At 40.3% G+C, this 26221-nt stretch overlaps 2 protein-coding genes and 1 long non-coding RNA gene across 6 annotated transcripts in view; 2 read left to right on the forward strand and 1 right to left on the reverse strand.

Moving 5' to 3' along the window:
• Positions 1–19674, reverse strand: part of LOC108893584 (vacuole membrane protein 1) — a 57767-nt gene extending 38093 nt beyond the window's left edge. The window contains exons 1-5 of one of the 3 annotated variants that reach the window (XM_018691738.2): positions 19517–19674; positions 17603–17703; positions 17307–17445; positions 14059–14149; positions 12666–12776 (exon numbers count right to left, since the gene is read on the reverse strand). In XM_018691738.2, the coding sequence (XP_018547254.1) occupies positions 12666–12776; positions 14059–14149; positions 17307–17445; positions 17603–17681 (420 nt within the window). In that variant the 5' untranslated portion in view covers positions 17682–17703; positions 19517–19674. Of the gene's footprint in view, positions 1–12665; positions 12777–13008; positions 13035–14058; positions 14150–17306; positions 17446–17602; positions 17704–19516 lie in introns of those variants that run through there. The other 2 variants (XM_051078858.1, XM_051078859.1) reach the window with 2 other exon arrangements.
• Positions 24–6040, forward strand: LOC127143715 (uncharacterized). Of its 2 annotated transcripts, XR_007815322.1 has the most exons (4): positions 24–2773; positions 2998–3076; positions 3166–3247; positions 4150–6040. It is a non-coding gene; the product is annotated as an uncharacterized LOC127143715 (long non-coding RNA). The 2 variants fall into 2 exon arrangements; XR_007815321.1 differs by having other exon boundaries at positions 24–3076.
• Positions 19675–21948: 2274 nt separating the features above from the next.
• Positions 21949–26012, forward strand: LOC108893251 (interaptin). Its single transcript, XM_018691135.2, has 11 exons — positions 21949–22143; positions 22248–22406; positions 22652–22778; positions 23089–23139; positions 23361–23438; positions 23579–23635; positions 23736–23795; positions 23909–23973; positions 24183–24237; positions 25211–25254; positions 25363–26012. Exons 1-11 carry the CDS (start codon positions 22055–22057, stop codon positions 25568–25570), a joined length of 993 nt encoding a protein of 330 aa, XP_018546651.1. The 5' UTR covers positions 21949–22054; the 3' UTR covers positions 25571–26012.
• Positions 26013–26221: the final 209 nt, after the last annotated feature.

Genomic DNA, 26221 nt, shown 5'->3' on the forward strand with positions numbered 1-26221 from the left:
ATAGAGAAAGACAGAGAAAGAGAGAGAGGAAGGAAGAGAAAAGGGAAGATGAAGAGAAAAAGAGAAAGGAGTGAAAAATAGAGTAGGAGTGAGTCTACCTGTTGGAAGTAGTTTTGAGTCAGAGGAAGAACCCTTCTTTATTAGCATAGGGACAAAATAAGAGCAATGAGTCAAATATGAATAATAACATAAAGACAGTTATAAGTGGGCCAGTATCTAGACAATGTTTTCTGTAGTTCCTACAGCAGTGGAACTCTTTCTCTGTTTTCCACTATAAATTAGCATAAAGAGCGAAATGCACCATCTGCTTTCCTCGCTGCATAAGTTAAATAGGCCATTAGGAAATGCAGAGAATCACACACCTATGATTAAACTGGAGCGTTATGCAAAAGGAATAACATGATGTTTAAAAACCTGTAGGAGAATTAAAGATAGAGAAAGAAGGGCTCCAGGTGGAAACGATCAAAGATGGAAACTAAAGCCGGGGCACAGAAGCCATTTGGTGTACACATACTCACCACATACACCCACACTCCTATTTGTATGCTCATACAAATGAACAACAAAAATGGTAAGTTAAAATATGTAGTGTTCCATTAGCACCAGTGTTTAAAAGCCTGATTTCCCCCACCATTCTCAGGTGACATACATATCAACCCATACAAACACACCAAGTGTAGCCATTTTCCCACAGCTGCATGTGTGTCCCCACAGAGAGCCATGCAATAATAATGAAGAAAAGAGCAGCAGAAAAAGAAGCAGGTTCTAAATTCAGACTCTTTTCAGACAGAATTTATTAATGTTTGACTGTTCCTGCTGTACGAATGAGACATTAGCATACTTGTGGACCCGGTGTCTTTGATAGGGCCTGGTTTGGTTTACATTTCTGGCCCTTGTTTATTTACTCATTTCAATTAGGCTTCCAGTGAGAGAAGAGAGGAATCAAAGGAAGGAAGAGAGGTGCAGGTTTGATTTCTGCTGTGTGTTGAGAGTTAGCTGAGCTGCCAGCTTTTTGTTCTTGACTCTGCAAACAAGTCATCCCAATATCCACAACACTGCTGTGTATAGAGACTCTTAAGGCCACACAGACTCACAGTTAATTACACAGAATTACCAAAATGAACGTATTAAGAGGGGAAATCTCCATTTCAACACACTGTTGGCATTTTGAAATAAAGTACCAGAATTGGTTATATGAAGTCCTCTTTCTCTAATTGCACCTCTATTATTTTAAACAAGCAATTTTCCTTTCCATTGCTCCCTCACAATAGGGTTTATCATTAAATGGCTGAAGTTCATTTCGCACACCTGTTTTGAAGGATAATTTCTTATGACGCACCTGTTTTGAAGATATGTAATTTAATTTCCTATTTAGGTCACAGTAAAGGCTGAAATGTGAGTGCTGGATTGCTGACTAGAGCAGGGTACAAAAAGTACAACAATTCTGGTGAAAACTGCTATTATGACGCTATTCCTGCAGTTATAAAAGTTGTTGTCTGAGAGGAACAAGGAAACTATTTGTACAAATGGCCGCTAGTCATTGTACCCTGGCTCATTATGACAGTGAAGTTGATAACATCACCTGAGAGCAGACTGTTTGATCAAGTTTTATACTGAACAGGATCCAGCCAGGAAGAAAAGGTCATGTAATTTTGCATTTCCTCTTTAAGAATGCATGTTACACACTGAACAATAATCCAGATGGATCTGAAATGACAGATGTGATCAAACAAGTCAGTTACGCTAGTGTGATCCCTGTAAATAAAGGCAGGTCCCCGGAGCAGGATGATGTAAAAAGCCCTGTGTGCTCTGTCTATTCAATGTGTTTATACTCATGTGTATGTGTGTGTAGGAAGGGTGCTCCCAGTGACGCACAAGGGCAGTTTGGCATTACGCAATGTAGAGCCAAAGCAATCTGGCAATCCTGGGGTGGGGCTGGAACTTCCAGGAGTTGTATGGGACAAGGCAGGACAGGACAGGATGGAACGTGGGAGGGCAGGACAGTGGCGTGTGAGGCAACAGGAAACAGCAATGCCTTCTCAGTGCACTCCCTTTAGATGACACATTTGTTTCTACACACACAGTATTAGTAAGCAAGTATAATAACATTTACATAAATAATAATAATTAAAAAAAAAAAAACCTTCTGGGACTCACAAAAAATGCCTGATGCTCACACACTTGTTTTCTTATAAAGACAAAAGACAAAGAGGAAAATCTTTAGTGCTCCAGAGAGAGAAGTCAAAAGACTCCCAGCACTGACCCAGTCAGACTGGATACTCCCCAGCCTCATGTCCTCCCCACTGACTCTCCAGTGAGATCACAGTGCCCTGAAATCCACACACAAACACACACTTCATGCACATAGACAGTCTCCTCAAGCACAATGTCAGTGTGGTCAAGAAAGACTATATTCCTCTTGCTCACACTTTCCAGCTCTATCTCAGGTAATGTGTGTTTGGTAAACACAGACAGACAGCCTGCCAACAGAGAGCATTGCGTGACTTGGAGTACCTGCTCTCTCTCACTCTCCCTGTGTCTAATGCTGTGTCACTGCTTCTCAACTTACACAAAAGCCCAGTCCTCTTATGTTGTCCAGGTGACTCACCATTAATCTGCAGCTCAGCCCTCAACATCTAGGTAGCTGCTCTCTATCTTATTTTGTTACTGACTTCATGACACACACGGATAAAAAGACAGACAGACAGACAGACAGACACACACACACACACACCTCATCTCCTATGAAGACATTGTGGATAATTAATGACAGGTAAAAAACATGCAGTGGAGAAGTATTTCTAACTCTGTGAGAGCATTTTTCCATCTTATACACTGTTTACTACAAACAAAGTCGTGGTGAGGGTTTATGTCTGAGTACTGAAATAACTATACCAACTCCTAACTGTGTCTACTTTGAGATCTGCCTAATGCTTAAATACACATCAGCACTGACTCAAAGTTACTCTCTCTGACCCCATGGGATCTACAATGGAGGCAGCATTGTTGGCATTCCTGTGGCGACCTGCACTAACCAACGCTTGGCCTCCAAAATGAGTGGGATCCCCACTCCTGGGTATGAGCACATCCACACAGACTAAGGAGAAACACACGGTTTGGATCTAGTAATTAAGTATGCCTCTATGTGTGTTTCCATGTGTGCAGATAGTATATCATCACTGCAGAACAGAGCACATGCCAGTGAGAGCACACAGTTGGAACAGAGAACTACTGTCAAACAACCAAAGTAAGACATGCAGTGTAAGATGTTAAAGGAATGATCCATAAAATTAAACTTAGTCAAACTGTCAACTAAAGCCCCATTAAGGCAGGATTTATTTCTCAAGAGAAAGTGGGGTGATTTTAACATTACCTGTCCTGGTCAGTGATTTTAATCCCATTCAGAGCTCTAACGTGGGTAATTTTTCACCCCCATCCCAGTAATAATCAAAGCTGCAATTACTTATTGTTTTTTTCAGCAAATTTGCTGGTCCCTCTGTAATTTAAATCCCATCAAGAACTATATATTTGTATTTTAAAGTAGATGTCTGAGTTTTTTTCTGTGGCAAGAGCTGTTTATTCTTCAGTATAAAAATTGTCTTGGGGCTGTAAGTTACAATAAGATAACAAGGGGTTATAAAAATTGTAATGAGCAGTGCTACTTCTTCAGGGAAGTCTGTATACACATTTTTTTATGAATGTGTCCCTATTTTGTTTGTATTGTGTACATGTACGTGTGCAAGCACTCAGGAAATGTGATATACATTTTTATCAGTGGTTTCATGCTATTCTGCCATGCCACTGTGCCATTCTTCAATTCCAGTTTTTACTTGTTTATAAGAAAGCACCACAGGGCACTTTAAAAATTCCACTGAAGCTAATAGGACCACTAAACGCACTAAAGCTAGCCCCAGTAGTTCTTTATCATTCCTGTTACAAAATATCAAAGATGACAGGGTCACATTTTGTAGCTCCTTAAGAAAGCATAAAAAAGTCAGATTTGGGACAGGTTTGGGGTTTCATTTGCAAATTTTTAGTGATCATGGTGGCCATTCAAAATTCTGAGGAGTTTTACATGATGAGGCTGAACTGTTAACAAATTACTTTTGACATGTAGTAAACTTTTCCTTAACCTCTATCCTGGACAAGTGACAGGGATCGGCTACAAGCATGGCGGTTGCTGAAGCACATGAACGGAAAGGAGCTTCCTCTCAGTGCCACAGTGAGAACAAAGTGTGCGTCAGTGTGCCCACTGAAGGAGGATGTGAAAGCTGGCAGGCCAGTAGCTGCTGCTGTGAAGAGCTACTGACACAAACTGTCAACCTCCTTCTCTGGTCCAGAGGATCTAGCATCATTTTTATAATTTTTATAACAGTCTTGAATTTTTCTCGAATTTTCACTTTACATACAGACAATACTTTCTTTTGTATGTGACCTTGTATGTCACAGTGACAGTGTTATTTGTATTAGTTCTGTGGGCACACACTCATAGCATAATGTAACAGTGCAAGTGTTCATTCTATATGCGGAAACAGTGGAGTGAATGCACTCATGAAATTTCATCACATAATCACGTGTCAAAAACTACCTTCCATTACAAAGCAGTCGCACACATAGTCAGATTCAAAGTGCAGCAATCTGTTGGTTATAATTAAATAAAGAAATAAAACACTGAATTTTGTCCCTGAATTACTTCCAAAATTGAATGTTGCACACTAGGCTACAGTTGAAATTAGTAAAAATCAAAGTGGTACGGGGAAATTACACAATCCCCTGCTTATTTTTTTAGATGTGAGACCCCAACAGATGCACCCCATAATCATCCCAGCCACCAGTCGTGGCATGGATGCCTCTTGTTAGTTTATGGTGGCATATGTAGTTGCTTCCAAATCCCCAAGCCAGACATTAATGGGTGACCATAAACTGACCAGTTCTCAGTGACCACGACCACAGGACAGGTCCAGTCATTAACAGGTCGCTGTGGTTGTCAAGGGCCATTTAAGCACATTAGACACGGTCCGGCTAGCATAACCTGTTAACCACTTCTTACAGTGGGAGACTGCTGGAGGCAAAACAGGATAAACATTAGAGGTTAGTTCGTTATGAAGAAGCCCTGGTCAGGATCTCTGAGGGAGGTAAGAGAACGCTGGACTGAGGCCAGTGATGGAGCACAGACAGAGGGGGGGGGGGGTGTAGAAGTGGGTGGCAAGCACACACACGTACGTACATACACACACACACACACACACATATATACACACACAGAGAGATGTTGGAGGTTAGAGGGGGCTGATCCCAGTGATTTATCTGTGTGGTTGCCATATGACCATATGTTCAGAAACCTCTCCCTGACTAGCAGACAGACAGACACACTCACTCTGACCCCCCACTGAGCAATAAGCTATACACTGGAAAGATAACACTTTCATTTCAATCCAAATTATTTGTGATTTAATGTACAAATTCAGGACTTAGTGTCAAATCAAATAACCTCAAAAAACCTCAATGTACATGCTAAGAGGGAAACTGAATGTAAATATGTTGACATTTGATTATCATTATTATCTAATGATGTGTTTCAGTGATGGCTGAAAAAACATGTTTAGTCTTTACTGCTATGCTTTGTTTGCTTCTAAGCCACTACAGTTTAATAATCACTGTAATTCAGTCTGTTAAATATTGTTACCTTTCGAACAGATTCAAATGGGAACCCTTTATTTCCATGATTTGCCTTTATTTTCAATTTTGTTGTGTATGATCAGTCAGACCTGAAAAAAAAACTGTAATAATCTCAAAAAGTTCAGTGTTTTTATAGTGAAAATGCCAAACATTCTCTGGTTGCAGCTTTTCAGTTGTGGGGATTTCCTGCTTGTCTTTGACTTTTTTGATAGTAAATCAAATATCTTTGGATTTCTAGTGGCTAGTTGGACAAAGCAAACCGTATGAAAACATCACCTTAAACTTTGGGGCTTTGTGATGGGCATTTTTCACAATTTTTCTCACATCTTATAAAAAAAAATAATTGTCAAAAACGTAAATTGTTGTTTGAGCCCTAATCACAATAAACAAATAAAATAAACAGATAAATAAATGCATAAATTCAAATCTAAAACATGAATTAGTTAATATGATGCACCTTACACACTCTTTAAGTGTAATGATACTATGGATGAATTACATCAAAACACAATGGGTTTATATTCCTTCTTTGAGCATGTTTCATTTTGCTAAAACTAATAAGGATGAACAAAATGTCAGATCCCACAGAAGGTCCATCAGGAAAAAAAGGATGCAGATCAGACCAGGTCCACCTGAGGGTGTGTGATGGTGGGACGAATAACTTAAAAGCCCTGGGTGACCTTTATGGAAGAATTTCATAACAAAACTATACTTAAAAAAACCTAAACACCTGCAGTCTGCCAGCAGTGCTCTGGTTTGGTCTGGTCAGGTTTGGCTTGTTCTGGCAGGGTAGTTGGTGCCATTCCAGACTGGCTACACACTAGGCCCACTTTGGCGCAGGATTTGCTTCCTGTGGGCTCTCGCTGCATGTGTGTGTGAGAGAGAGAGAGTGTGTGTCTTTCTGAACGAACGGTTATTGTACTTGGTATTAACAGGACTCCTAGGGCCTCCAAGACACAGACAGACGCATGCCTTGGATGGCTGAGGTGTGACAGTTAAGATTGAGAAGCCATTAGAAACACCACACATGCAAACACACACACAAAGCTCCCATTTACACAGCTCTCTGGTATTTGTCTTTGAAGGAGTTTGGTGAAGATGAATAAGTCACAAGACATTCAGTCAGATCCATGTCTCCAACCTTAGGAGGGATGAAATGAATTACTTAAAAATCATGAATGAAAGCAATTGTGCTGCTTGTTTTTTTTTTCTTTTTGCCAAAGGAAGTAAAAGCGCTTTTGTTGTATTTCACATTTAAACTCAGCGTTAGACAATTCCCCTCACAATGAGCTGCAGCTCCATAACCTACCAGTATAAAATTCTAAAACAACATATAGTATCTTTATGGTATGTAAGTAATACTGGCTGTTCAGTAGTGGCAGGATCAAAACCAAGTGATAAAGTTCTGACACACTATCTAGATGTAGTTAAAAATTAATGGCTTCAAATTGAATTTAAGAGACACTGAAGTTAAAGCAAGAGATCTGTTACTGCAAGCCAGTGGTGAGTCAAGAGTAGTTTTTCAGCTTTTCAAAGCAGTACTGAACTTGATCCTGATGTGTCACCCATGTTCCGGGTAACATGTATGCAAGGTATCAATTCTCACTTAGGTGAACAGAAGAATGATTATGCTATGCCGAGTCAGACACAAAGAGCATGCTCAAGTGAAGTCTGAATCAGTATCACAGCAAGGTTCATATACACACTCATCAGACTTAATTCAATTAATTCACCTTCAATTCACTTTCTGAGGAGCCAATTCTGAGCCTTACCAGCTCAAAAACAAAACAAACAAACAAGCAAACAAAACAAACAAAAAACACTTATGAGTAGGAGAAAATTTAGGTCAGGTCATACAGACCAGGAGGGCAGTGTGAGTCACAACTCAAACAAAGCAACCACGTTTCTGTCTACATGAATGTGAAGGTGTCCAATTGTTTGCTTCCTTGATTGTAGCTAGGACTGTCACTGTAAAAGACACAATGGACACACACACACAGACACCAGTCTTTTGTCCAATACCCTGCCATGGTGTGACCGAATTTCCCTCACCCACATGTTCTTGTCAAACTGTGAATGTGTGGGCGGACTGCACTTAACTGTATAACGGCAAAACTTTATGGACCTGAGCATCAGTGTGTGTGTGAGTGTGATGGTAACAGCAGTGCAGGGACAGTATGTGAAAGCCACACTCTCAGACCTGCTCAGCCCTTACAGCAATAGTTGGTGCTAATTAAAGCTGTGCTCCTGGTAATTGCCAACAGCCAAAACTTAATTTTAGGGGGTTTGCTGGGGAAAATCTGTATATTCTACACAAACCTCTGCTGCAACCTATAATTTAGCAATCCTAAAAGAAACTGAATATAGAAAACTACAGAATGTTCCTTTATTTAGATGAGCCGCTGGTTTACTTTTTGAAAGACAAGGGACTGTAAATTGTGAGTCATAAACACGACAGAAATATGGTTAGATTTTTTGTTATCCCATAGGACTGGTATTGTTTTTTTCCCAGTGGCTGCTGACATTTATGCTCCCAGAAAGACACAACATGTACACCTCTCACTCATAAAACAGCTCAAATCCAAGAGGGAGAGAAAAAAAGACTACCCTAGTTGCTATTATGTAAACAGCAACGTGCGCGGCTTCAATTATAATGACTTTAATTCTTTGTTGCTGTTGATTTAACGTTGAGCACAACAATTTTCATGCTGCCCATAATGACTTAATGGCAACAGCCATTACTGAAAGTAATTTAATGGTGGATGACTCAGATGAGCTCTCTTCTAAAATATTTACAGCATTCCCAAGCTTTCAAGAGTCACACTCATTGCTAACCCCTTCTCAGTTAAAAGAGGATTTATGGAGGGCAGCGACACTAGTTGTCACTAGAAAACAAATGCTTAAAAACTTAAGTGGGGATGAAAGCTGGTCCCACTCATAATTGTGATCTTCACCGTCATTATGGTGGATACATGTGCAGGTGCAAGACTCTTAGCCTGCGTACGTGTGCATGTGTGTACTGATCCTTGCCTCCACAGTATCTGACGAAATGAGATCGCTCCAGTGTTCCTGTGTGATTTTATTGTTTTCATGGTCTGTATTGTAAGCACCCACCCACTACCTCCTCCCTCAGAGCAGCTGGATAAAATACACTTGATGGTGTGCCAAGAAGTGTGCTTTTTTTCTTTTCTACGCCTGAGTTGCAGGGTTTTATCTTTCTCCATTAACCAGTCCTGTCCATGTACAATGATCTCCCGCAGTCTCAGCAGGATAGAAACACAGAGAGGAGACACAGGGCAGCAATTGCCCATGTCAGGGAACAGGAGGGCTGCCACTTCTGCTCTAGTTTCATTGACTGATGTTGTACGCATGTTACCGGCACTGCATCCCCCTCTGCTGGTAGCTCTGCAGTACTTTCATAATTTAACAGTTATTGCTTCCCACAGACCCCTGAGGATGTGTGCTGTTAATATGTGGTGTGGTCATTTATTTATACCAAAACATGTATTAGCAGTGAAAGTGAAAGTCATATCAATTTCATAGAGGTTAAGCAGAAACCATGCATCCATCAGGGTCCAATTCAGTGAAGTCAACACTGTGTTGGCACAGAAAATTGTGACCACACATTTACTGTAACTGGAAGAAATGAAACAATTAGCTGCAATCAAGGAGTTATATCCTTTAAGAAAGTCAGAAAAAGGACAGACGCATGATGACAGCTGGGAAGGTGGGGGAAGTCATATGACATCACAGTCACATGTTACGTCATGTGAAAATAGCACTACAGGGGACCGTAATGGATATTAAACCTGCTAGTATTCAAAGAACTGAAAGAATTGAAACAACCAAAGAACTGTTGGTGTGATGTATTTGTTACAATTATATGATTCACTATGTGTTGCTCTTCAAGAATATGACATCTTGTGGTGTTTTTTCAAATTTTCCTGTCTTTTTTGACTGCAGAAAGAAGCTGAAATATGCAGTAGAATGTCAAAGAGTAGTTATGCAAAGCCATAAATCAGTCACCTACGAACTTTCCTATCAATAGACAGACCCAACATTGCCTGTAAAGTATTGCAATATTATTCTGTTCTGGTTCCAAGGTTTATTGTCATCTTAAGATCACTGGTACCCTCTACTGACTGTTAATAGCAATGACCTGGGTCAGTTACAACAATCTTACTGACAATTTATGAATGGGTTGCTATTGACAAAAAACGTGGATTCAATTTCTTCAATTCAATAGACTGGCTTATTTACTGACAACAATCAAAGTAGATTTGATTATAATATGCAACAGCTGCTATCAATCAATCTAGTAGTTATTACTATTTTTTGCCTCCACAAGTTCAGAGAGCGCATGGTGACGACTTTTAATTCCATGCCTTGTCCAACTAGCAGTGCCAAACCCAAGAGGATTTAAGTCACAGTGATTTAAAACAAAGAAAAATGCAAATCCTCGCATTTCAAAAACCTATGGTACCTATGTTAAATTCAATAAAGAAAAAAAACACTGATTATTTTCTCAATTCTTTGGTTAGAAAATATCGAGAAATATCCATCACAATTTCCTTCAGGCTGTCACTTTTTGCTTAAAAGATTACTTAAACAAATAATCGATTATATACTGCTGCCATTAAATTTCTGTTGGTCATTAATTGATCAACTGACTGATTGTTTGAGCTCTTCTCTCAGGTCTACTTAGCTCCTCATAATCAGCCAGTTTGCTGAAGTGAAATGTATTCAAGTGTTTGACCAAACTGTAGACTGGATGAAAAGCTGTGCAATAAAAGTTCATTGCAATACTCCCCGGAGCTGCTGTACATCTCTAGTGGTACACTTGTATACCACTTAAAGAGTAATTGTGGTGGTGTTCTTTCCAAATGTTGACATGGGTGTAAATCAAAGTCAAGAGCTGGTAAACATCCAGGCCCACTTAAGTTTTCATTTCTAGCATACTATTAAGCCTTATGGAGAGGAAGAAAAACGGTGCCATAAAGGCCAAGTTTCAAGTGTTGGAGTTTTAAGTTTGTGGGGACATTTTAGCAAGTGTTCTGAACTTGTTTGACCCAGTTATAATCACTGACCCAGTCCTAGTTCCTAAAAACAGGACAACATGTCTGCTGGCACTCTCCAGAGTTCACTTACCACAGAAATTCTTAAACTTTGTAACTGTCAGAAATCAGAAATATTTTGTCAGGACCCAGAAATCTACAAAATCACTTAGGAATCTCAAGGGCTTCTTTAAACAGTGCTTCTACAGAAAAGAAGATGTATAATTATAATTCTCTGAGGTCAGTTTTGTGCTTCTTACTTGTGGTTTAGGCTCACAGTTAAAGAGAGGAAACAGATACTAGATCAGACAGACTTCCTTATATAAACAAATATGGTTAGACTAATAACTTAGGCCAATATTGGGGAACCCTGGTAGCCTAACGGTTAAGGCGCAGGCACATAACTGCAACATCCACAGTTTGACTCCCAGCTGGGAGACCATTGTTGTATGTCATAAACCTCTCTCCCCATCTTTCCTGTCTACTTCTGCACTGACTGTTGAAAAAGGCATAAATGACAAAACAAACAAGCAAAAAACTAATTTAGCCAATATTATGCTGCACGTTTACCAGCAAAGTTTAGACATTCATCTTCAAAGTAATTAATGATTCTCACTGACCACACTAGGTGTCTAAGCAGAGAATTAATTCCACCATGGACAGGGTACATTGCTAGCAACAGGTTCAGGTTTGTCAATCTGTTTATCGAATATCACATGTTATTTGTCTCATGGTTTAAATGCAATTTCAGAGGCATCTCTGAAATTGGTGGAAAACTATGCTTTGAAGTGTGATTTCCCTCAGGAGAAAAAGGATAAATGTAAAAAAATATATATTTAAACATATGTACAGAAACATCATCTATCAGTAGATTATATCAAAAAATATCAGCACCACTATCGGTTTTTAGAAAACAGTATCAGTCAAAGTCTATAAAAAATGCACGACAGCAGCTCCAGCAAGGAGCACTAAGTTCTGTCATGAACCCAATGACACCACATCCTGCAGTAACAGCCAAACTCCCTAGATGGCGACATCCTTCTTTAAACCTTCCAGAGAAGTGAGCTGGGCCACTGAGTGAGAGTAGAAAAAAGCTCTCAAATTACATTTTGGAGCACCAGAGTTTGGCTTTTAAAAACAGCAGAATGGAGGACACGCACTTCAAAGTTTCCAGTTCAGCTCCACTGGGCAAGGGTACACGAGTGCGACAGTGGACTCCCTGATGACAGATGGACTCAGAGCAGTGAAGACAAGCAGATGCTTTGAGACCCTGATCTGATCAGCAGTAGAGACCCAACACCTCCCTGCACTCAGAACTGCGCAAACACACAGAGAGACGAAGAGACTTGAAAACAGACAGAAACACACAAACAGAAAGAAGGAGGAAGGGAGAGGAAGGGGGAGTAAAGGGGAACTGTAAGCAAGGGAAAGACATAAAAAGGAGAGCGAGTAAGGGGAGGGATTGTAAGAGAAAGTGAGAGTGAGCAACACAGTGGGGAGCAGTAGAGTGGGGAGAAAGGAAAGAGAAAGAACCAGAAAGGGGGAGGGAGAGTGTTTTTATCCTCATGTGCACTCAGTCAGAGGGGTCAGTGAGTGCGATTGTTCCTGGACTGCCTGTCAAAACAGTGTGGCTACCACAGCGTCTATTCATCTCCGCCCCACTCTGAAATGCATGCACGCACAAAACCATACTAACACACTCACGTATGCAAGTGCAAATGCATGAGGAGCCTCCGAAAACGTTTAATAATGCTCTTATTAAAGCCTTAGCAACAACCCAACAACAGCATCAACACAGCCTTTTGAGACCTGCGTCACTGCACCACCACCATCATCCACTGTGTTTGAGTTTCAGCTCTGTCATAAACATGCACAGGCAAGTGAATAACTGCAGTGTGAAAGTGGAGGGCAACACAGAAAATGTTGACTTACCAGGTAAAGGAGGAAGGTGTGCAGGCCAGTGCCAAGACCTACCGAGGAGAGGATGCCCAGGCCGACCCAGTAGGCGCACCACAGCGTCTTCTTCTCTATGTAACGCACATGCTGCAGGGGCCAGAGAGAGGGACAGTCAACCACATGGCAGAGACACATGCACAGAGTGTGAGGAAAACAAGAAGTGTGGGTGGGGGGGGCACAGAGAGGAGGGGAGGGACAGAGACAGAGTGAGAGAAGGTACGAGAGTGAAAGTGTGCAATACACTGGGCACTTTAGAGGGTGGGAGAGGGCAAGTGAGTGGTAGAGAAAGAGAGGGAGAGGAAGCGAGTGAGAGAGAGACCTTTAGAGACAGAGGTTGTTGTTGAGTTTAGAGGACAGAGCCGTAGGGTAGGAGTGTTCAGCACACTGACAGAAGAACAGCACCATTATTCTTTTTGGTGGCAGCCAGCTCTTACACAACTAGTAAAGTAAGACAAGCCAAGATCTCTCTATCTCTCCTTCTACGTTCCTCTTCCTCCTGTTCATCCACCACTATCGCTCAATCTATCACTCCGTTTACACTTCCTCCCTTGAGCCAAGGCAGGTTGTTTTCAGGAGGAAGCATGGAGTGTGTAGATTACAGGAAGAAGGGAGGAGACTGAGGGGTGAAGGGGATTGACTAGTGGAGAATAGGGGGGCTCTGACCAAAGACTCCATTTCCCAGGAAACCAGGCAAAACAAAAACAGCCTCTCTATTTGCTGGCAGAATGCTGGGAAGTGCAGTGCCAGCCATGGGCGATTGTTACGTGCAGTTACTGAGAACTGATTACACAACTCCTGAGTCTCTGCGTATAACATTAGAAAAAAACATTTTATGGCTGTGGGTTTCAAAATACTACAGCTCATGACAGGAAAGACACAAAGAGTGGAGGGAAAAAGAAACAGGGAGGGTACTAGTCAGATCTATATCACAGTCTGCTGTGGTATACACTCATAGTTCTAGTAGTTTGCCCTATATACTTAAGAGATCACCAAGTAAAACAAAGCTTTGTGGGGAGTTAATAATTAAGCAAATGTCATGTTCATGCAGGTAACCTCTGTCAGGCACTCTTGTAGTCCTGCAGTATGACTCCTCATGTCTGTGCCAGTAATCTTGTGGGACAAGTGCAATATAATCACACTTTATTATGCATGCCACTATACAAAAATAAATGAACTGTACTGTAAAATAAAAAAATAAAATTAAGACCCAGATTTTCTCATATCAATATGGATCAGTTCCACAGTGTTCACTGCTTTTTCACAATTTATGTCAGCCTAACAAGGTGTACGGACTGAGTTAAGGTGCTGACCCTTAACAGCACTTCATGGTTGTAATATACTATGAAAAATATTTACTGTATTCAGTCACCTTCTGGTGTGTTCCTTCAATACGATAGGCAATGGAGAGGAGGATAAGCAGGATCAGTAGGCCAAACACAGTCTGTCTTTGTTGCCAGAGCCTGGATGAAGGAAAAGAGAATGAAGGTAAAAAAGATGGATGCAAGTGTGAGAGGGCAGAGGTTCAGAGACAGTGAGTAAGGAGGAGAAAGAATGAGGGCAGATGAAAAAAGGAGTCATCAAAAGCATGAGCGAGGAATTAGTAAAAGGAGGGGATGCAATTTTCATTTCAACTTTGGAGGAGACTGGACAGTATTTTCATCTCTACTTTGGGGGAGAGAGACATCTGCTGGAAACTTATCAAACCACCACAGCACAAGTCTTCACCAATGGGAGCAGCATGTTCTCAGTTGTATAACAGACATGTGATCATGTATGCAGCCCTTTGGTACTTACTGTGGTAACTTGACCTAAACAGTGCATTGGAGAAGGAGCATGATAACTGTTTACACAGCAGGGTGGTTAAAAAAACACTCATTCACTGATGGTTGAGAGTGCGGTTTATGTTGTGTATGGTGGTATTAAGAGATAATGGATTCAGATTTATGACAAATTAATGGCTTAAAGCCTAAAACTTTGATACTTAAAGATGTTTTTATTACCCTGATCATTATTATTATTAAATTAGCTAATACTTAACTTACCTCACACACACACTTACACTTCTTCTCCATTACATTTCAGACAGATTATATTGGACTTTCCACCCCCAACGTGCAAACCGGATACTTTTTCTTTGGTACTGTAACTAGTTAAAGTTACATTTTAATGTGCAGATAATATGCAGCTAATGTACTTTTACAAGAGAATTTAAATTTTACTTAAGTATTTCTACTAGCTAGGCTAACGTTAGTTTGCTAACGTTAGCATTCTGAAACTGTTTGCTGTTAAGCTAGCCTTATCTTACCGCGGCTAACGCCTTTCATAGAGTACAAGTACGTGTGGCGCAGTAAAAAAAAACGTTAGCTGCCGGTGGTTACAGGTTTCAGGCTGAACGGCCGACATGTTTTCCCTCCCTGAACTTACCAGTGTGGTGAGCATGCGACCTACGTCTGCAATGTGAAGACTACGCACATTCAGAGTAGGCCGAGTAAACCGCCAACATTACACTACAAGGGTTGAAAGTTTGCAGAGGTCGCTAACTGGTTAAGGGTTAGGTTAAGGTTAAGTTATTAGCTTGAGGTTAGATTCAGGTGAAAGGGAAACTCTCATATCCACAGGGAGATAGTCTTCTTGCGATCTGCTGCGAGCCTTGGAACCTAATGTCAACCTTATTAAAACTCGGTCAGTAGTCCACTTTATAGAGAGATTACGCTTTATTTGCTTGTTTACATTGAACCAGAGAAAGTAACCGTAACGTAACACAGTAGAGTCCGTGTCTACAGGAAGCGGCGTCTGTCCCGCCGTGCAGACTCCCTTTTACACAGATGCCGCTCTGCAGAGGGCACTACTTGCCTCCTAAGGTTACCTCTGCTGCCGGTTTAAAATGCGGAACAACAATGCTCCCCAACCCACGTTTGTACCATTTATACAGAACAGTGAGGTGGCGTAAAGGCGCAGCATTTCCGTCTTGAGTCGGCTACCCAAGAAGAGCTTCAGTCAGTCAAATGCGGGCTCTTGATTGAGTTAACTGAAAGGGACATTTCTCCCTGTCTCGTATAAATTAATGTCTTTTTTTTTGGAAGGCATGAGTTACCTCTGTATGCTGTTTAGGTCAGGAGTCAGTTATTTCACTTCATATACATATTGTAGTGAAGGCAGACCTTGCTTCAAATCCTTTATATTTTTTTCTATGTTGACTGAAAATCAAGTACAAAACAATTAGGGGGCTTAGTCAAGGCTAAGCCAAACAGCAGGAGTAAAAAGACAGCATATTTGTCTTTACAATATTTAGGTTATTCTGATATAAAAACATCAGCAACAAGGAGTGTGTCCACAAAAAACTTCCTTTAAACTGGACTAAAAATAATTTGTGAATCAAGGGAAGCACTAACTGCATCACATTGCACAGAACTGTATGGTATTTATATGCAGGGCTTTGCACATACACCCATCTCAATCCTCTGTTTGTTTCATAACCACTGTACCCATTTACATCTTAAGAAAAACAAATGCAAAGCCGCAACACTGAACAGTATGTTTCCCCGAGGACTCCCTGTACACATGCTGTAAATTAAAAACCACTTCTATCAAGATTCAGGATAAACCTCTCTGTACACTCGTAGACTACGCTGTAATGTGTTTGCATGTATCAACACCATGTGTTTGTGAGTGTTGGTGAACAGCAGCTTCTCTCAGTCAGAACACTGCTCCTGGTGCTTGCGGCTCACCACATCCTCTTGTAGTTTAGAAAATAAACACGTTGTCCTCACACATTTAACCACAGTGGTCTCCCTGGGAGTACACTCTGACCTTCTTTTGGACTCTGGTTGTCAACAAAGATTATTAGGTGTGTAAAATACATGTTGTGCGGTTCTGGGAATTTGTCATCAAAGCAGACTTTGACGTTATCCAGTCTGATGCTGTTGCTTTGTGGTAACAGTATTCAGTGAGGTGGAAAGACCTTGTCAGCTCTATCAGCAGTAAGGATGAAACGTCATTAGAGGGAAGAAAAAGATAAGCAAATCCTGTGATGTATCTTCTTTGCAGCATTATAGGTTTAATTAGGCCTCTGTCTGAAGACTAAACAATGACAGAGAAGGCTTTCTGGGTTGATAGTACTGAGAAGGTCACCTCCTGTCTGGTGTTATATGCGTGTTTGCGTTTTTGTGTGTCTGTGAGGGGGAGAGTGTGAAAAGAAGTATGAATGTTATTTTTCACAACTATCATATCCTCCTCTAACAAGCATCACTAGCACCTTCATAAATAAAAACTAACACCACACACACAATGTTTGGCTGCTGTCTGACACCACAGTGGCATCAGCACATGAATATACTAAGATCATTATTTATATGCTGCTTTCTGGTGTTGAACTTTATATACATGACTAAACACACAGCACATTGCTGCCCTAAGTTTCTCTTTATGTTTTCCACAGGTTGAACTCATGCAATAAATGCTGGCTGAATTTACCTAGCTTCTCACTTAATTGACCAAATGCACGTATTCATAATTTGCAGCCAGTTAAATGGAAAACAGAGGAAACACCTCGAATGCAGTTCTGCAGAAACAAGGCAGTGTTTTTGGAGGGAGGTTGCATTCTACCCTTAGCCTCACCTCCATATCCACTCTTTAATAGTGATGAGCAGTTCCAGAGTGAAGTAGTGGAGTGTGAGAAGAGGTTTCTTCCATAACACCAGGGCTTCACGCTCCTCCCTGTCCCTCTGCTTTCTCTCATCTACAGGAAGCTCTGAGTCTAGTGTCCACACACACAAATAGACATACAAGGATGCATGCACATATAACAAAAACATTTACATCTTTTCAATGATATATTTGTAATGATATGCTAATAATAACCATATATTTAAGCACTGGTTTGATATGTTGCTCATCTATATGTCTGTTCTTACCTGTCAGCTCTCCATTCTGCTGTTCCTTGACACCAAGACGCCTCTGAGTTACTTCACCCTCTGCACCATACTCTGCCATCTCGTTTCACCTGGAGTGAGTCCTGCAGAGAGAAGAGATGGGCCTCCAGTACAGCATTGTGCACTCCATACAGTGCGCTGCTTGCCAAATCTAAAACTGACGTGAACCCAAAACAAATACAGACTCACACGCAACAACGCACAGCACCCCCAAACATTCTCAAACACTCAAACGGGTCTTTATACACTCCCGAACCCCAGCTGACCAGTCAGTGTTTTCCTGCTGCTGCATCCTGCAGATTACTGGTAACCCAATCAGGCTGGTACCTAACCTAATGAGCAGTTTAATTAGCTTCAGTGTTGACACAGGGAGCACATGCAAGTCCTGTAAATGTTTCTGTGTGTGCACTCAATTAGAAGTCATCCTCCCCTGGTGATCAAAAGACTTACACAGTGGAAGTAACAGTAATATGTATACATAATGGTTAAAGGAGGATAAGACTAAATTTGGCTGCTTCTTTACTCAAAGGAGATCCTCACACCTTCATACACAAGCCTAAAAGCACGCGCACGGGAAACCTCCCAACGTGCACAGAGAAACTTTCAAGCATGTGCACAGAGTGTCTCACTACAGAGCCTTGGGTCTCTAAGGAATCTGTCAGTGAGCAGTGAGATGGGGACTCTGACACGGAGGTATGCAGCTCACCATCTGGTGGAATTGTCAGTCTCTCTCTCTCTCTCACACACACACACACACACCGTCAGGACTTAATCCCTCTATCCTGTGCCCTAGGTCTGGGCCTCTGGCTCCTGTTTCCATGCATTCACACTTGCTTGACTGTCAGGCTTTACCAACACTGTACAGCACTGACATTACAGAGAGCCAAGATGTCTATTTAACTTATAGGAATTTAATTGATTGGAAATTGATTTTTTTCCCATCAGCTTCAGATTGTTTCTGCCAGTGACATTTCCAATATTTATATCTTGCTTTAGTGCAAAGGACCTGAAAAGGTGTCAGCTAACTATGTAGGTCCAATATGTTAAGGTGTCCAGTGTTATCCTGAAGGACAAACACACACACACACATTCTAAGCACTGAACAATGATGCTGCGAGTACATTGTGGTCTGATTCGTGCAATCGAAGGTTCACACGGAAAAAAATAAAAATCTTCTCAGACAATTAGACTGCAAGGCATTGGAGAGCTACTCGTGGTCCTCTCAGGGAACCACAAACAAAGGCTTTCATCACGGACCTTAAACCTTGAGCACACACTAGAAGCACTGTGTCATTTCTTCATGCACAATAGTATTTAATACACCCCGTCATTTCCCCTCTTGCACTGAGGAGAACAATGCATTGTCCCACAAAAGGGCTCAACAAAGTGCGTCAGTGTGCAGTATCCTGTCAGCAAGACTAATTATAGAAACTGCTGCCAAACAGGTCAGTTTGTGTAAAACATGCACCTTCAGCTGTTAGTTCACAAGTGTGTGCTTTATTCTACACAACAATTAATTTTATTACTTTTATTATTAATTAAATTTCAGTGCATTTCTCACAGAAAATACCTGGTAAACAGTTTCATAACAACGCCGCTGCTTGTGTGAGACACAGTAGTACAGCACCGCTCCGGCACTTGATTGCGCAATCGCCTCTACCAAAACAACCCAGACCTGTTGAGTAACTCTTGTGCAAGGGACAATGAGAAACTCAACACAGAGCACATACACTTCCGGATGAGAAATTTAATAAGCTGTAATCAATTTCCACATTTCAAACAGAGACAAACACACTGCCCTGGAGGGAGATCTATACATTCACAAAGTGCAAAACAAAGCAGGGATGTAATCTAACAGTATTTTAGCAACACATTATGCAGGGAGAGTAAACTCACCTTTCAGCTGATGTTTAATCCACAATGAGCTCTGGGCTCAAATAAAATCTGTGGTGGAGCCCCAGTGGTAATGTAGGGCAAAAGTACGCTACCCATGAACTGCATCATAACTTGAGTGCAGGGTGTGGTGATGGAGGGGGCCAGTGAGGGATAGAGTACTGATACAGGGTTGCCGGGGGAGGGGAAAGCAGGCTGACAGAAGAGAGACACAGAAAGACAGAAAGAAGGAGAGATTTCATCATTTGCCTGGTAGAACCTCCAGAGAGCCAGTCTAATTAAGGGTCTATAAATAAGTGGATCTCTTTCCTGGAGCGCACTTCTAACACTTCTCATTCCTCAGTAGGTTTCACACAGAGAGTGAATGAATGGCATTTGGGCAAGAGAGCTCAGCTAATTCCCAAATTGGAAAAAAAATCACCTCAGGACATCACATTTTTCAGGTCATAACTAGAGACAGAAGATCTCAACGGTATTTCTATGTTTAAATTTCAGCATTGCCTTGTTTATGAGTGTGAGAGAAGTATTTCACAGCACTTTCTGCTGCTTGTTCTTACCCAGGTCACTCTGTTCCCACTGGTAGAGGCGGATTCTGATTGGGCACAAACACAATTCAAAGTTTTTGAGTTACCGTCTCTTGGGGCTGTACAAGGAAGGTGTAGTGGGAATCAGTTTCAAGACGACTCTTATGTCATTTACATCATCACCATAGAACTTAAATGACAGTGTGCTGTATATACTCTACATTGATGTGCTAAACATGGATGATATCTGTGTCAAGCACAGTCTGTGATGGCTGCCCGGGAGTGTTAGCACCAAAGTCAGATCAGTTACTTCCTACTAGGTCTTGACCTGTAATATTGCTGAGGGTTCAAATAGCTGAGAGGTCATTTAGTTCATGTAAGAGAAGCATCAAGTTTAAAAGAAAGTGATTGTCAAATTAGAGACTGGTGCAGGACACAAAAATGGGAGTGAAAACAGGGAAGAGTGGCAAATTCATTCAGGTACAGACAGAAACAACAACATAGCAGTCACTCACTCTGTGCTGTAGCTTTTGTAACTGGAACAATAGCATCTTGGCTGTGCCCTAGTAACACTATATCACTATAGTCTACCTCAAATTAATTTGCACACACTGCAATAATATTGGCTTTAAAAATTGCTTACAATTTTGTAAAAAATGTAGATCTCGCATCCATGTTTTTCTAATGTTGTAATCACAACTCATCATGCCCGGACAGCAAAATCTTCCTGAAGAATTAACTTGTATACACAGGGAATTACTTTCAACTTACAACCTTGAAAGCAGTTAGATAAATATATAGACAAATCTCTACATACCAACTGATTCCGAGAAGGGGGATGGTGGTTGCTGCATGCAGTCCTAGCATGCACTGCCAGAATGACAGGGAATATACTGTATGGAAGCACCCAGCCATCCATAACACTTCACATGTATGTGAACAAGAAAAAACTCTTCACTTGGCAGCCAACTTACATCGTGCAGTCTTCTCAGTTTACAGCTGGAGGTCAGCCCATATTCAGCACATTATTTGTAGGCTGGATCATGTTATGTTTGACAATGTATATTGCACTAAATTACATGGGACCTACCTGCCTGACACGTAAGAGAAGAACAGTGTAATGGGATGGCTGAAACTATTCACGCCTCCTGAAGAAAGGGCAATTATAAAGTTCTATAGGTTTTGTCTGCAGGTAAAACCAAAGTCCAGAAACTTGAGTATTTGTTGTATATCTGCAGTCACATGCAAAACACACACATGTTGCTGACAGTGTGAAATTGGGTGAGTGTGAATACAGCAGTCCTCAACTAGAGAACATACTATCAGTCATTTAATTATGATGATGATGATTATTAATATTGTTGTTGTTGTTATAATTATTAGTAGTAGAACCAGTAGTAGTGTCAGTATTATAACACACAGATCTTCCATGGGACAGTGATGTACAAAAATCACTTTTTTCCTTTTTTTTCCAGTATGTATACTGGCTGCCTTGTGTTTAGGTTATACTATGTCAGTTTTCCAGTATATAAACACAGTACATACTGTGTGTAGCATGTCGTTGATTAAATCATTTTTATTATATTATCATTTTAATATAAATAAGGGTTATTATAGTTTTAGTATGAGTATGAGAGTTTGTATTATTAGTATTATTATTATAGTATACTAATAATATTATAAATATTCTGATGTATACTATTATATGTAATATAATATGGCATTATGGACCTCTTCAGACAGCTGAAAATAAAATGATATAGTTGGCTTTATTTTAATGAATCTGTTTAATGTTGGTGTTGTGTGAGTGAGTGTTCCACTGCTCCCTGCCATGGAATCCACATTGCTGTGATGGCATATAGAATGTGGAACGTCTCATTATGCAGTAGGCTCATCTCAGTGGGAAGCCAGATACACATGGAAAACCAGGTATAAAATAAAAACCTATATCTGGTTTACACAGATTAATGTGTAACACATTAAATTAGACAGGGCTTCAGAGGAAGCTAACAAAAAGATGGCGGGAGCACACTTCATAAATTTGGAGGAAACAATTGAAGTAAATGAGAAACTACAAGAGAGTGAAGAAGAGGAGCAAGATTTCAAGTGCGTATGTCAGGACAAAATACAGATTATTTTCTCCTCAGTCTTGACAATAAGTGATGAAAACAACTCTTAATATAAAACTTTATGTTCTTGTGTGTCTGTAGTGACAAAGCAGAGCTCAAGAGAAAACTCCAGTGCGCTGAGACCAGCTACAGACAGGAGAGGGAGCTCCATGACCACATGTCTGAGCATGGACTGACAGTCCAGAGGCTAATAAATGAGACAGCAGCTGAGAATAAGTACCTCACTGGCAAAATGAAAGAGTATGATACCTAGCTAACCAGATTTCCCCTGTCATAGGCATCATGGCCAAAAAGTGACTTGAATACACACTGGTCTTCTCAACTCTAAAATTCACCATCTATGCACACTAAGAACCAGTGTTTCCACATCACACACAATTAACATAAATTCGTAAATAATGTTACTCCCAGAATAACTCTTCATTCACATGTTATTGTTAAAAGGATGTGATTGCTTAAATATTCTTGTTTGATTTTGTATTCAGGTATCAACAGCAGATGGCAAATATAAGAAAAATGTGGGAGGGTGAGGATGAAGAAGCCCTGCGACAGGAGCTTCTGTCTAAGGATGAAGGCATTATTAAGAACCAGTTGATTTACATAAGGGAGATGGTGAGTGACATAGAAAATGAGAAGTGGAGGTATAAAACATCAGAATATATTGTCAATACATTCTAAATACATCCTTCTAAATGAATCTTAAATGAATCTAAAATACTGTTAGTAGAAAAGCAGAATTAAAGTAGACTTCATTAGGTTCAGGACTGGTGGTGACTATATCATCTAGACCAGTAGTGCCAGCATAAAGTTTAACAGCATAAAGTTTGACACCAGGTTTCTGTGTAAATCTCCTCCCAGCCACTAGCCTCCACCTATTGCTTTGTTGATTCCTTGTCCTGATGCTTATCTTTGTTTTGTGCAGGAGAAGGTGAATCAGAGGCTGAGGGAGAAAAATGAGGATCTGACTGTGAAAGTATGACATCTGTCTCTGTCATATGCTTATTATCATTATCGCTCCTCTCCTGTGTGTTTCTATTTCACCATTTTACAGTCAAATTTTAATCCTTGAAAAAATTAAGACAAATTTAATGGACAGATACATGTCAAAGTAGCAAAGAAGAGTTAAAACTGAGAAAATCATTTAGCTGGACTTAATTTCCCAGCATCCTCCTCACTGAGTTGCTTCTATTTCAGCTGGATGCACTCTCCAAGATATCACTCAGATATCAGGAAGATATTCAAACTCTGAGTACAGCTGAACAGGAATATAAGGTAAAATCCTGTCCTCCATTTATCATTATAAAGTAATGTAATAATATATATTCCTCTATACTGCTTATCTGTCCAAATCGCACATTCATAGTAGCAGCAAGGTAACATAGTAGAGGGTTAACTTGTTTTGTGTTTTTTAGCACAAACTGGAGGAAGTTCATGGAGTCCTGTGTAGTAAAGATGATGAAATAGAGAAGGTATGAACAACTGAAACCTTTAACATATCTTGTTAAGAGTCTATAAGCTCCACTAAACATCGCAGTTGTTGATATTAATCTGAGTCTTTGTGTCCTGCAGAAATACAAGACCTTGACTGAAAAATATAATGAAATTAAGGAGTATTTCGACACCATTAAGGTATGCACAACATAGAGTATAATGTCTGTCTGTGTGTGTGTGTGTGTGTGTGTGTACACATACTCACTGCAGCCATCACTGTATCTCTCTGACCTGTCACATTTCTTCTGCAGGACCTCAGACAGACGCAAAGAGAACTTCAAGAGGAGCTGAGCAGCAGACAGCAGGAACACATATTGTAATTACTGTGTTATATTTTGCTGATTATACTGGTAGAACAGTCTTAGCTACTAGTACATAATCGACCAGCATCTTAAAATAACTCAGTCCAGGGCATTTCAGTGGTTGACGTCAGTGTAGACCAGCTTAGGTCAGTGAATTACAATGAGCAGATATTTGTGTGGAGTTGTGTGTTTTCTCACATCTGTCTATTATTTGGTTTTATAGAGCTTATGAGGAGTCCAAGCAATTAAGTGAGCAGCCACATGGCTCATCAGCAATGGTGAAAATAAAATCAATTATTTAACATAATCACTCACAAAACCATATAAAACAAAACAGCTTAATTCCACCAGCCATGGCTAGCACTTCTAGTTCCACACTTGTGGAAATATGCTTTTTAGCTTTCTTGCTGAGAGTTAGATGAGAGGATTAATATGACTTTCAAGTCTGTTTGATAAATACTCAAATCAGCAGCTGGTTAGCTTAGCTTAGCACAAAAGACCAGAAAGAAAGGTTGCCAGTGATCATATTTTGTCCAAAGAGGCCAAAATCCACCGCTATAGCTCATTAATCAGAATCAGAATCAGAATTGGGTTTTATTGGCCAAGTATGTTGACACATATGAGGAATTTGTTTCCAGCCATTGGTGTGTCTCTAGAAGTATAGTATATATGCTATATACAATAGAGACAGTATATAGAAAATAAAGATAGTACACAATATACAGACATGTACAATGTACCTGTTATGTAAATGTTATTTACAGACATTATGTTATTTATTTAATTAACACGTCACATCTCAGGGATATGTGTGGGACTATTTCTTGGTTGGTCACTGTGAATTCAAGTCATCACTGTAAGGTTGCCAGACAACCCGAGGAGACTTCATGGCATTACTCTCGACTAAGAAATAGTCCAGCACATTACCCAGTGTTAAGCCAAAACGTGTTGAATTTATACTTTGGTTTTTGTACAAATGAGATAAAATGTGTTTATTACTTTAGATTTCAACTGGTGGGTTTGTCCCTGTTTGCAGACTTTGTGCTAAGCTATGCAAACTGACTGCTGGCTGTTGCTTTATTTGTAGGAAGCAGATCTGAGAATGGTATCAATCTTTTCATTTAACTCACAGCAAGAAAATGAATGTGCATACTTCTCAAAATGTCAAACCATTTCTTTAAGTTGTGTCTGTCATATACGTGGTCGGCCTACCTCTATGATATGTACCTAACCTTTCTGTTATTGATGTAGGATGATGATAAGCAAAAAGATGAGAGCCCCCTGATGACCGAAAGGTACTGGTCACTCACACAACACACTGAAAAACAAAACCAAAATCAAAACCAAAACCAAAAAGTTCTCTTGCTCCTTTACTCATGTGAGTATTATGTGTGTGTGTTAAGCTGGTGGCGTGGTTGTGCCAAAGCCCTGTGGAAAGCAGTCAAGATAGCAGCAGACATCACTCTTTGTGCCTTACTCTCTGTCGGTATTATGATCTCCATGACACCTAGCTGCAGCTGTCCGAATCCTAACTGCAAACTCTGGGACCTGGTTTTTGACTTGCTGAATACCTACAGCGAGCTCCATTACACACACCCTCCTGTTTATTAAGATCTAGTTCGACCTGGGTTCTATGATGTCCACTCCACTGAAAACTACAGCCTGAGCCTCTTGCAAGATATTCCTCCCCAGGAGCTTCCTCCTCAAACCAGCAGTAGAGTTAACCAATTGGTAATTTTTTAAAACAAAAGAATAAATAAATTTTAAAGCTTCTACTTTGTTGTCTCATTCTTAAATTGCAGAAGATACATAATGTAGTTTGTCTGTATTTATAGGATTATTTCATAATTTTGTATTAGAACACTTTGGGTCTCCATAATAACTTGACAGAATATTTTGAAGCATTTTTAGATGTCATTTTTGGCATTTTGTTGTATTACTATGGTAAGGTTAAAGGTGTGTAAATAATAGGTTCAATCTGGAGATGAGTCAACATCTGCTTTCTTTGTTAGCTAGAAACTGCAATTCTCTTTTATTTGCTGCATGCGCTGTGCTTGCTGAATGTTAGAAGATTGCTACTGAGTAACTATATGAACATTTGAACACAGCGTTTGCCTGCCTTAGGCAGAGTTATAGCTGTGTACAAACATGCACTGTATTTTTATTTCATATTTGCAATTCATAGATCACCTTGTAGAGATCTGTTTTCACTTTGATATTAAACTGACTTTTCATTCATTGTCACTCTTGTCATACAGCCAC

Source organism: Lates calcarifer, linkage group LG20 (genome assembly GCF_001640805.2).
Source record: "Lates calcarifer isolate ASB-BC8 linkage group LG20, TLL_Latcal_v3, whole genome shotgun sequence".
Lineage (NCBI taxonomy): Eukaryota > Metazoa > Chordata > Actinopteri > Centropomidae > Lates > Lates calcarifer.

Coding starts and splice junctions, on each gene's coding strand:
- LOC108893251 (XM_018691135.2), top strand. CDS start 22,055: ATGGCGGGAGCACACTTCATAAATTTGGAGGAAACAATTGAAGTAAAT. Junction 22,407..22,651: donor CTCACTGGCAAAATGAAAGA/GTATGATACCTA, acceptor TTTTGTATTCAG/GTATCAACAGCAGATGGCAA. Junction 23,140..23,360: donor ATGAGGATCTGACTGTGAAA/GTATGACATCTG, acceptor CTTCTATTTCAG/CTGGATGCACTCTCCAAGAT.